The sequence below is a fragment of the Taudactylus pleione genome, unplaced genomic scaffold, assembly GCF_031769625.1.
Source record: "Taudactylus pleione unplaced genomic scaffold, aTauple2 ptg000048l, whole genome shotgun sequence".
Classification (NCBI taxonomy): domain Eukaryota; kingdom Metazoa; phylum Chordata; class Amphibia; order Anura; family Myobatrachidae; genus Taudactylus; species Taudactylus pleione.
Genome location: NW_028284450.1, coordinates 791,173 through 804,213, shown reverse-complemented (window position 1 = coordinate 804,213; position 13,041 = coordinate 791,173). Strand labels below are relative to the sequence as shown.

General features: G+C 44.2%; 1 protein-coding gene across 2 annotated transcripts in view; it reads right to left on the bottom strand.

Annotated features, from left to right (window-relative positions):
- KIFAP3 (kinesin associated protein 3) overlaps window positions 1-13,041 on the bottom strand; it is a 244,430-nt gene that overhangs the window by 61,878 nt on the left and 169,511 nt on the right. For both annotated transcript variants that reach the window (XM_088460529.1, XM_088460530.1), the window contains exons 12-13: window positions 11,284-11,392; window positions 10,340-10,452 (exon numbers count right to left, since the gene is read on the bottom strand). In XM_088460529.1, the coding sequence (XP_088316655.1) occupies window positions 10,340-10,452; window positions 11,284-11,392 (222 nt within the window). The remainder of the gene's footprint in view (window positions 1-10,339; window positions 10,453-11,283; window positions 11,393-13,041) is intronic.

Below are 13,041 nucleotides of genomic sequence, written 5' to 3'. Positions count from 1 at the left end.
ATGATGAAAACGCTTCTTCCTACATTTTTTTTTATTTAAGTGTTCAAGTTGTATTTGCTTTGCATAGGGGCCCTGTTACAGGAGTGATTCACATGACCAGCAGCACTATACAGCAGCGCTCACTCCAATGTCACGGTGTGCCCTGTGCAGGGCCGGATTAAGGTCTGTGGGGCCCCCTGGGCAACAAACTCGTGGGGGCCCCTATCAGTGATCCAAAATATTATATATTAGATATATATACACACACACATGCCCCCTCAAACAACACAGTGTGCTCCCCCCCAACCCCCGAACACACATTGTGCCCCCCCAAATAACAGTGTGACCCCCCCCAACCCCACAACACACACAGTGTGCCCCCCAACCCCACAAATAACAGTGTGCCCCCCCACCCCACAAATAACACACACAGTGTGCCCCCCCCACCCCACAACCAGCAGCACCACACTTAAAAAAATATATATATATTAACGGACTCCAAGCCGAGGCAATAACACAGGAGCAGTGAGTCCTGAGGCAGCAGAAGTGGCTCCTGTCTACTCAACTCCGCGGGCTTCAGACGCGGCTGTTGAGGGGGTGGGCACAGCCTGCTTGCCGGCCGCAGCAGCGCCGCGCTCTGAGCCCAAGTGCTCAGTGAGCGCTACCGGCTGCAATAACGGAAGACCGCAGCGCAGACAGCTAAATGCTGTACTCCGCCGGTCTTAGAAGTAGTGGCAGGGGACAGGGTGTGGGGGCCCCCTATGTGTGGGGGCCCTGGGACAATCGCCCCTGTCGCCCTGATTATAATCCGGCCCTGGCCCTGTGCACAGACTGCTGTATAGCTTATCTTAGCTGTGTAATGCAGCAGCTGACCGAGGTCACAGTGCGGGATGTTAGAACAGCCAGCTGACCGAAGCCCGGAGGGTGATCATCACAGCAGAGCAGAGGAAAGTGAAAGTAAAGGGGGGGAGGGGTCGCGGGGGTTGCCGCGAGGGGGGGGGGGTACTTAAAACATATATTGATTGTAAAAATCAATGTGGCCAACAAAAAAACATGTGAAGGGGGGGAGCTGGGACCAAAAAGGAGAGGCAGCAGCTGACCAGGGCCACAATGCAGGAGCCGGGAGACCAGCTGACTGGAGGGAGGACATCACCGGAGCCCCGATCTTTGGTCCCTGGACAGAGGTAAGTTTTTTTTCTTATTATTTTCACTCCAGCTGATCACTGGGGTGGTCTAAACAGCTGATCACAGGGTGTGAGGAGCCGGCTGTGATCTCTTCCTCCCCGGATCCCGGGTGACAGCCTGTCACTGACACATCCAGCTGACTGAGACGGGAGCGCACTTACACAGCTCCGATCACATCACAGCACAGCCTTTATCATCTCTCTCCTCTGAATTATGCAGAGGAGAGAGATGATAAGGACAAACTGTGCTAGGGGGGGCGATCGCTCCAATCGCCCCCCCCCTGGATCCGCCACTGCACATGACACCATAGATCGAAAAACGTGAATGTCCGCACAACTTCAGGATATGGAATGTTCCACCCGTTGGGCACCCACAATAATGCCCCATCTAAACTCTGATAATTCACGTCACCTTGTCATGAGCAGCCTAGCCAATATTCAAACTGACTCATGTGATGTCAGATTACATCTGATGCAGGTCTGGGCATTACAGTGACGCCACCTACCATTACCTTATACATAGAGCTATTCCATGACATTTGGTACTTCAGAGTATGTTTTACCAGTTGTAAAAAAAATTTAATCATTATTGTAAATAAAGTCTATCCCTATAGTTGTTAGAAAACACTAAAAGCATATGAGTATGTGGACTGTAGTTGTACTGTCAGTTTTATATTTCATTTGCAATATGTGAGAATTATATGTACAATTCTTTCTATTCTTGTTTCATTTTTTTAAAATATTGTTTATAGCACATTTATTGCTTTCATATATAGCTGTACCTAAACAATTTATATAGTAGCAATTATATTTGTTACAAATGTTTTGCTTTGCAATTGTTTGGTCGAAAATAATGGAGAACGACTGCTTTAGAATGTAAGCTGTCACAGACAGGACCCTCTTCCCTTGTGCTCTATTCCTATTACTATGCCGGCCACCAGTGCGCATCTGTTCCCGTCTCCCATCCCCCCTTCCAGCTACCCTGATACTGTGTGTTTCCGTCCACTTACTGGGTACAAGTTCACTAAATGCAGACTTACTTCCTACTACTCCCCCTCTAGCCTATTTTCATTACCTGCGTTCACTACTCATAAGGAGTCAATCTACCCTTCCTCCAGTAAATCCTCCCCTGAGTTTGGCTGTACTGTATATTTTTGTTATAGTTATCCTATGTATTGATGTACAGTACAATTGTATTGTTAAGCCCTGTACAGTGCTGCAGACACTTTATGGTGCCATATAAATAAATGATAACAACATGGTACTGGGGTAAATCGCCTATGCTATAAAGCAGTGTTCCTCATAAAACTGAAAAAGTAGATATTTAATCATCCCTAGAGATATTATGGGCCATGAAAAACAAGTTTCTACTGACAAACTATGTATCCTGAACCCAGATATGCTGGCTATACCTGTATATACTGATGAGCAGCAGTTGGCTAACAGGAACATAAAGGCGGGTATGGTTTCACAATACTCTGTGAAAATGTAATAATTTTGTAATTTATGAAACAATGCAATTTTATTAGAGCACAGGTTCTCAAACTCGGTCCTCAGGATCCCAAACAGTGCATGTTTTCCAGGTCTCCTCACAGAATCACAAGTGAAATAATTAGCTCCACTTGTGGATCTTTTAAAATGTGTCAGTGAGTAATGACTACACCTGTGCACCTGCTGGGTGACCTGGAAGATGTGACCTGTGTGGGGTCCTGAGGACAGAGTTTGAGAACCACTGTATTAGAGGAACATGAACATAATCTGATCTAATACTATTACTGTATTTGGCATATCCTAGGCAGACAGTTAAAATGTCAACACTCACAAGTCACAAATGCGATTAACGGCATTTTTAACATATCAGCAATCTAGGTTCGACCTCACAGTGTTCCTGTTTTGAGTATATACAGAATTATGGTATAACATACCTTTTGATAATTCTTTTTCTTCTGGTTCATTGGGTCCACAGGAATTACCTTGGGATATATAGTTGGACAGCGTCCATTGCATCAAACAGCAAAGCTGTGGAGCTCCCAGCATGCACTGGTCCTCCTCCCTATATACCCCACCCCCAGTCACAGGCATTCAGTTCGTGCCTCGCGGCAAGAGACGGAGAATGGAGAAGGAAGAAACATTTCACAAGAAAATACTCAACAAGCGAATCTGTGTCAAAAAAGCTTAGGAACAGATCCCATCTGAGGCCAGGTGCGTCAGGGTGGGTGCCTTGTGGACCCTATGGACCTTGAAGAAAAAGAATTATCAAAAGGTATATTATACCATAATTCTGTATTTCTTCTTTGGGTTCCATAGGGTCCACAGGAATTACCTTGGAACGTCCCAGCGAGTCCAGCAGTGCCCCCAAGTGCGCCATCTGCTGAGTTGGAAAAAGTGACGACTTTTCTCCAAAATGATTACCCAGCCATGCTCCTGTAAGCAGACATTGGCCATCCGTAGATGACATTGTAACATCTCCTGAGTTTGTGCCAATATCAGGTGGTCATCTAGATATGGCAGTACCCTTACTCCCCATTACCTTGGTAAACACCCGAAGGGCTGTGGCTAGACCAAAGGGTAGAGCCTGAAATTGGTAATGTTGCTGATCTACTGCCAACCTGAGAAAGGCTTTGTGGGATCTTGCAATCAGGAGAAGCCGATAAGCATCCTGTATATGAAATGAGACCATGAAGTCCCCAGGACCCATTGCCAGCATAATTTACCGTAGGATTTCCATACGGAATTTGGGCACCTTGATGAATCTGTTGACTTCAGACTCAGTATAGGGCGGTGTGACCCATTGGGTTTTTGATTCAACAACAAATAAAAGCCCCTTCCCTGTTGCATCACAGGGACTATAACTCCTGATCCCAGGAGGGCCCCAATAAACTCCCGGTAGGCCGAGGGTCTGACTGGGTCTGCAGTAAGGGTCGTGCCCATAAACCCTGAGGATGCCGCCTCTGGAACAAGATGGCATAACCCAGAGAGACCAGCTCTCACACCCAGGCATCTGATACCAGGCCTGAGTGAACTGCAAAGGTCTGCCTCCATTCCGACATCCTCCAGGAGAAGGCCCGCCGCTACTGATCTAACTGCCGGCGGAGAGGCTGCAGACAGTGGCATACTCTGACTAGAGTGAGCAGTAGAATAAACCCAACAGGAATTCATGGGGGGCATCTACATAGAAGGATAGAAGGACACCAATGCCGTGAACACCTCGTAGCATGAGGCACCGCCACCGGAACACATGCTTCTGTGGCTTTCGTCCACTAAGTGCGACAAAATCTGATACCAAGTGGCCACATAGGTGGCTCTAGTGCTGGTGCAGGTGTACCAGAGACAAAGTAGCAGTTACAACAGTACTACACAATCCTAGTTAACAACTTGATCAAACAAGCCTGCAGCACAGGACTTACACCCCTTCAGACAGTAAGCCTACCATCTGGCTTGAACTCAGACGTTTGGACGATCAAGATTTCTTGGGCTGCGCCCTTCCCCCATATACACAGTTACTCTCTCACCTGAGAGAAACTGCTACTCTCTGGTTACTCCCAGAGACTATTTCCAATCCTCCACCGCTCTGGCCACCCAGGCTACAGCCGCAGTTGGTCTGGTAGTAGCTCTAGCTAATGAAAACCTTGAGTCTTCTATCTGTAACCTCTTATAAAAAGGATACTGCAGGAATGGACAATATAGTGCTCCTGATCAATCTCGTTACATGAGCATCTTTGGGGAACCTCTAATTTGTTACACCCCCCTGGTGAAACAACCTAGGTAGAGAGAGGTTTATATTCCTGGTAGCATAAAAAATGCTTCAGACCTGAGATTCGTCAGCACCCAGACTGAGAACAATAATTCTTAATCACCTTCTGACGTCTAAAGATTGCTCCCTACATGTCAATAAAACCTCCTCTTCCTCCGTACTAAGGACAGACTCCGCTCTTACAGAGACGGGACATCCACTAGGAACTAATGGTCTTCTTTCACCGAGACAGGTCCATTACTCCCAGTACCAAAGTCTGATGAGGAGGCCGAGTCAGACTCTAAAGGCCATGGGTGACGAACCCTATGCCCCTGCTCCCCCCGCTACTGATCTAACTGCCTGCGGAGAGGCTGTGGACAGCAGCATACACTGACTACAGTGAGCAGTAGAATAAACCCAACAGGAATTCATGGGGGGCATATACATAGAAGGACACCAATGCCGTGAACACCTTGTAGCATGAGGCACTGCAACCGGAGCCAGTGCTTCTGCGTCTTTTGTCCACTAAGTGCGACAAAATCTGAGACCAAGTGGCCACACAGTGTTGGTGCAGGTGTACCAGAGACAAAGTAGCTGTTACAACAGTACTACACAATCCCCCCTAGTTAACAACCTGCTCAGACAAGCCTGCAGCACAGGACATACATGTTCCTTCTTACCTGTACCTTTAGACATGACAAATGTATAAATGGTAAAAGGTATACAGGATAAATGCAATGTGACTTTCATGAAACACCCCACACACCTTCAAAGTGATGAGGAGAAACACAGTGATAATATACCTGACAGTTTTGGCAAATAGGCAGTGTATACCCAGCAGCTAGCGTTTATAGTCACATACAATGCATAAATACGCACATTTGCTAAAGCAATATGGACTCTGAATCAACTAACCAGCCCCGAAGGGATTGGTAGGATATAGAGTGCGCTATATGCCAAATCCTGAGGGAGAGGTATATAGGGAGACAGTCCAGACCTCTGAGACCAGTGTAACAATGCACAGACAACGCTGAACTGCGAGTGTCGCACACACGAGGTGGTCAATAGTAAACCAGACGCAGGGACTCCACTCGGAAGTATGTGACTGGTGGGGAGGGGCAGCCGGGGGAGTGCCTTATCTCCCCTACGCTGCGATTTTGACGTCCCGGTACGCTGAACTACAAGGTAGCAAGACGTTGACTAGTGCACTCTAGTGCGTCTTACCACCCGTCCCCGGCAACAGACGATATGGCCCCGGCCGCCTTAGTGAGGAATGGAAGAACATCCTTCACACGCAGCCGCCTCTGATGCGTCTCAACACCAGAGGTATGGGAGCGATTAGCGCATGATTCCCCGAAAGGAACCGCTTACCTGACGTATCCGTTTCCCGACCACAGTCCCAGGCTTCAGCAAGAGCCGCTAAGGCACACCGAAGCCTGCCAAAAACCCAGTGACATAAAGCGGAAGCTGGTGTTGGCGGCGGAGGCGGAGTTAGTAGGAGTCGCAGTATAAGCGTCTTTCAAGGCGCCTGGTACCGCTAAACTCTGAAGTTAAAAAAACAGTCCTGCTGCATAACAGGTGCTTCTTGCCGCGTACCAAACAAAACAACTGAATGCCTGTGGCTGGGGGCGGGGTATATAGGGAGGAGGACCAGTGCATGCTGGGAGCTCCAAAGCTTTGCTGTTTGGTGCAATTGACGTTGTCCAACTACATATCCCAAGGTAATTCCTGTGGACCCTATGGAACCCGAAGAAGAAAGACATTTTAACTGTTGAACTCACATACCAAACACCTGTATTGTACAAACAGTGAGGGTGCACTTGTTCTGTAGGCTAATCTCACCCTAAAGTAGAACAGTAGTAGTGACAGATGCACAGGAGCATTACCCTACCATTAACATGACAGCATACACATTCCACTGAAGCAAAGAGCTTGCTGAGAAATCCTGCACATTACATCTCCTACTCTTCATTACATCACTGTAGGTCATGGACCCCCCCTTACTCCCAAACTGCTTATGCTACTTCTTGATCATGGATGTTGTTCCACCTTCCGTTCTCTACAGAAGCAGTTTAGAGTTTTGTTTTCGTTTACCGACCAGCTTACCGATTTTATTTTCCCTTCTCTCAATTCCCACCACCACTCATGGACTCTTTCATTCCTGAAGTCCAGAATTGTCTACTAAACCCTTACTCTTAGCAATTATGTGGATATAGCACTTTCAGAATACCTGACCCTTATACCTCCACTCCATTTCCTACTTCTACATACACCACAAGGTTATGTATTATTATTATCTTTTATTTATATGGTGCCACAAGTGTTCCGCAGCGCCTTACATAGTACATAGAACTAATAAGTGAACAAGAAACAAGTAACTTACAGTACATTATAGTGCAGGACAAGGACACAATTTATATACATTGCTGCATTAGCGATTAAAGCACTCACAAAAAAGCAGCAGGGAGTAAAGAGTAGAAGAAAATGTAAAGAGAAGCACATGAGGGAAGAGGTCCCTGCTCGTGAGAGCTTACATTCTAAAGAGGAGGGGCAGACAGACAGGCGTGACACAGAAGGGGAAGATAGGGAGGAAAGCATGAAGTGGGTTAGGGTGAGAGCTGGAAGGCCTTGATGAAGGTAGTGGGTCTTGAGAGCCCGTTTGAAGGTTTGTAGAGAGGTGGAGGAGTCTGATAGGGAGAGGGAGAGCATTCCAAAGGAAGGGAGCAGCACGGGCAAAATCTTGGATGCGGGAGTGGGATGAAGTAATCAGTTGGCAAGAGAGGCGGCATGCATTTGTTGAGCGAAGTGGACGGGCGGGAGTGTGAAGGGAGAGAAGGTCAGAAATGCATGTGGGAATAGGATTTGGTGAGGGCTTTGTAGGCGAGTGTAAAAACCTTGAATTGGCATCTGAAGGGGAAGGGGACCCAGTGTAGGGCTTGAAGGAGAGGGGAAGCAGATGTAGAACATCTGGAGAGGAAGATGAGTCTAGCAGCTGCATTGAAAACTGATTGTAGTGGAGAGAGGTGAGAGACTGGGAGGCCAGCTAGGAGAAGGTTACAGTAGTCCAATCTGGAGATGACCAGTGAGTGGATGAGGGTTTTAGTGGAATCCTGGGTGAGGAAGGGTCTAATTCTGGAGGTATTTTTTAGGTGGAAATGGCAGGCCCGCGTTGGTGCTGAATGTGTGGTATAAATGAGAGGGAGGAGTCTAGGATAACTCCAAGACAGCGCACTTTGGGGCTAGAGGAGATAGTTGTGCCATCAATGGATAACGAAATTGTGGGAAGTGAGGTAGTGGAAGAGGGTGGGAAGATGATCAGCTCAGTCTTAGACATGTTAAGTTTAAGAAAGCGCTGGGACATCCCTGAAGAGACAGCAGAGAGACAGTTAGAGATAAGGGTAAGGAATGAGGGGGGAGAGCTCAGGGCTGGAAAGGTAAATTGAGTATCATCAGCATAGGGATGATATTGGAGGTCAAATTAGTTTATGAGTTCACCTAAAAGAGAGTGAAGGATTTGCATGAGGAGAGGGTGGTCTACAGTGTCAAATGCAGCAGAGAGGTCAAGGAGAATGAGCAGAGAGTAGTAGCCCTTGGATTTGGCAGCAAGGAGGTCATTGCTGACTTTTGTGAAGGCAGTTTCAGTGGAGTGGAGAGAACGGAAGCCAGATTGAAATGAGTCAAGGAGGGAGTGGGAGGAAAGAAAGGTGGTAAGGCGGTTGTAAACAATACGCTCAAGGAGTTTGGAAGCAAAAGGGAGAAGAGAGATGGGTCGGTAGTTGGAAATTATGTTAGGATCAAGGGTAGGTTTTTTAAGAATGGGGGAGACAAGGGCATGTTTGAATGCAGAAGGGACAGTGCCAGGTGATAGGGAGAGATTAAGGAGGTGAGCAAGATGGGAACAGGCAGAAGGAGACAGGTAACAGAGGAGATGTGAAGGGATAGGGTCAAGATGGGAGGTGGAAGGAGGGGAGGACCGGATGAGGACCATGACTTTCTCTCAAGAAACAGGGGAGAAGGATGTCAGAGCTGGTGAGGCAGAAGGGGAGGGGTGGTCAGGGAAAGGAGGGGGAGGAGTGCTGAGGGTCTGATGGGATATGATGTCCTCTCATGTATGGAGGAAATTTTAGATGTAAAGTGGGTGGCAAAATCAAGGGCAGAGAGCGAGGAGGGGAGGAGGGGAAGGGCAGAGGAGGGAGTTGAAAGTGGCAAAGAGACGCCGGGGCTTTAAGGACTGGACGCCGGGGGTTTGAGGACTGTATAGTTTTCTATAGTGGTTGTTCGGACATAGGGGGAATTCAATTATTCAATTGAAAGCGGTGTTGAATAACGCCAGGAATAAGTGCCCGGAGCTATTCAATTGGTTGTGATGTAAGAATTTTTGCTTGCACACTGCTGAGCTGTGAGCAGAAATCCGACTAAACTAGTGCCGTGATGCCAGTTACGGGCTTACAGCGTGCGCCAGCACTTACATCGAAAAATGTTGTTTACCGCGACTAAACCTCTGGCATTAGGCGTAGTAAACTGCATCTCTCAACTTAAGTGCAGGGCATGATGTGGACAATTGAATAGCTCTGGACACTCATTCCCAGCGCTATTCAACATCGCATTCATTTGAATTCTCCCCTTAATGCTTTAACATGTAAAACCTGGACACCATCAGCAGTGATTCTGTTCTTCAACCCATTCCTATATTTCATATTTGATTAGTTTATTGTGTTTCACACTGTATGCAACATTACTGTGATTTCCTATGTTCATCTTTACAGTTTACAATCTGTAACTTGGTTCTAAAACCTAATAGCAAGAAACTAATAGCAAAAAAAACCACTACAGGCACCTCATCCAGTTTATTTAACTTTCCCCTTTGCACATTCCCTAGTCTTCAACCTTATTTTCACTGCAGAGATGACAGTAGCATGCCCTCAGTCTATCCTCCAAAAAAATTAGAACCATCCACAAAAACATCTTGCAAACTCCTTTCCCCATAGTCATTAGTCTGAGCTTGATGCTGTATTATTTGCTACAGGATTATTTACAAATGGGTAGAAAACTGTCTATAATAACATTGTGTAATTTTTAGTATTAGACCAGAAGGTCTACCGTACCTTACCTGGCACTGTGTGTACAGTATTATATTGCCCATTACTTATTAACCTGTGAAACTTTGGTCAGTATGTTTGCTATATGTCTGTAACAAGACAACACATAGCGTTAGTGTATGCTAAGAGTCTGTATAAACGTAACTAATTGTACACTGATTTTAAAAATTTTTCTTGCTAGAATCTAAATAAAAGGTATCTGCATATAGATGTCAGAACCAGGGTCTCCACTTAAATGAGCCAAAAAAGCTAGCAAAAAACAATGATCTTGGGTGAGAATACTACCAATGACATTTGTACTGAATTAATATTACATAGTGGGGCAAAAAAAAACAACAACTTACGATAAACAAAATTTTAGTTGGCCCGTCATGCTGAGATATATTCCTGATCATCTTCATTAGCAGGGGATCCTTAAATTTCAGAGCTTTTTTCATCAGCATTTTCAGTCCATTTCCTAAAGTACATATTTATTTATTATAGGAGGGGACACAAATTTCTTTATTAAATCTTTTATTTTAGAAAGTACATAACAAAAATAAATTAATGGTTACTCAAGCACCCATATAATGTTAACTCCATTAATGATTTTGCTAAATTACAAATCAATATTCTCGGTACTAAAATTTTATGAAATAATACAAGATCATTGATTCACTTATTGAAACCTTAGAAACATATACTGTTGCTTGTAGTTAACATACAGCATTATAATGAAAAAAAAACAACTTCCTTAGCAAATATAACCACAGAAACAAACTGTGGACAGCACTGACATGGTTACAGATGTTACTAACAATCTGCCAATTGGCTGCAATAGTTTATAATTTTAACAAGAGATTTTTTTTTCCCCCATCAAAAAAATCTGAGTTATACCAGTAACACAGCATAAGGATTTTAAACAGACAAAATATTTTATATTTTAATAGACAACGAATATATTTCCATCTGAGTATAAGCATGTTGAACACTATAATTATGGTTGTTAAGGACCTGGTAAGAAAAAAAAGAACCACATCCTAAAACAAAGCATTACAATAGGTTTATTTACACTGAGTGACCCCTTTAAAACATGATGTTTATTTAGAGACATAATACATTAGTCAACTTTCCCATAATAAAAACAATATGCATACATAGGGTATACACATTTCTCAGCACATTAAGTAGTTAAAGGTGCGTAAGAAATTAATAAAAAAAACAAAAGAAACAAGATTACTCTTACATTTTAGTTTTCAATAATTGGTTAATTGATAATAAATCTTAATCTTAATAAACCAATTCTTACCTTCAGATATTAACTGCGCATTTCTTTTATTAGCAGCAAGATTTATGCAGAAAGAAATTAGTTCAAGGTCAATGCGTTCATCAGAACTCTCAAACAGCATCTTCATTAACTAAAAATGAAAACAAAAACTACATATTATTGTCTCTGAAAAGTCAATGTGCAAGTTTACACTGCATTGTCTGCAAAAGTTCACCTAAAAAATACATTACAAATCAGGTCAATGTAGGTCCAAATCAGTTCATAACTACACCCCAATCAATCCGGGTATGCCCACTTTTGTTAGAAACTCTGCCACTGTCACGGCCCGCAAAATGGGACTGTCCTGCAAAACTCAGGACAATTTGGAGGTACAGCTAAATGCATACTCATTGATAATTCTTTGCAGAGATCAACATTTCTCGGTATATTTGCATTTTCGAAACAAATCAAAAATAAACATTCACATAGCATATTGTAATTACATTTTTTTTTTATCTTGACAGCACCTGTACAGTAGTCGGTACTCCATAGACCGGAGTAAAGCTGCTGTACTCTGTGGCAGGTAAGATGGTCTGCCTCCCACCAGAGGCTGCGGGTAGGGCTCCTGGTTGTATGGTAAGACTTACTAGCACTTAAATGGCATGTGTTAGGAGGTCTGATGTCATGAGGGAGGTCTGATTCACACTCTGATGGGCATGTGGGAAGTCTAATTGGCACTTATGAAAATTTGGGGTTATCTGATGACATGGGAGAGGTCCATATGGCACTTAAGGGGAATATGGGGGCTGATAACATGGTGGAGGTCTGATTGGCATTTAAGGGGCATGTGGGTCACATGGGCATGAGAAGATCTGATGGGCATTTAAGGAGCTTGTGGGAGGATGGACTTTAAACAAAACCATGAATTACGATGGAACCCAATAAAGTGAACTTGGATCCCAAATGTTTTAAATGATGGGTCCCAGTGGGCATAATTCTGATCTGTGTATGATCACTGCAGTCATTTGCAAAAACATTCAACCCCCTAAAAAGTCAATACATTTCTCAAACTCACTAATCATTATTTTAAAATATATATAACAATTGGCTGTCTATTAGCCTCTACCTGTGTATCATTAGAAAATGTCAGCTTTTATGGATAAAATAAATAATACTGGTCATACAGTAAATCTAAAGGAAAGCTGTGAAAAACAGCATTCTAAGAAAACTGAAATTATAGCCATGCACAAGATAGGAAAAGACTACCAAGTAATATTGCATATCCCAGTGAGCACTATTGGATCAATTGTGTTGAATACTTTTACAAGCCACTGTATACAGATGTGTCTACATACATCTTACTTTCTTGGCATTAAACAGCCCTTCTAGTCGCACCATGCCGTAACGTGACTCGGTAGCACAGAGCGACTTTTCGTGTGACTTTTTACCTTCAAACGCGTCTTATTTGCATGCAGATACAGCCTCAGTCGCACACAGAATATAGGCATGCTGCATATCATTTTAATCAGCAGAAGCTGCTTGTGCGACCTATTTGTGAATAAGATGCATTTGGAGGTAAAATATAGCACAAAAAGACACTTGGCGCTACCAAGTTGAACGGCGCTCACACGTTATGTTTAACGTGACTTGTAGCGCACTAAGGTAAGATGTATGTGGACACATTTGTGTATATATCCTGGGATTTTCAGTAGAATTTACAGAGAATGATGTGCTAACAAAAAAAACATTAAGTGAGCAATAGGTTTTAAGCTAAAATGCATTATTGAAGAGACAGGAGAC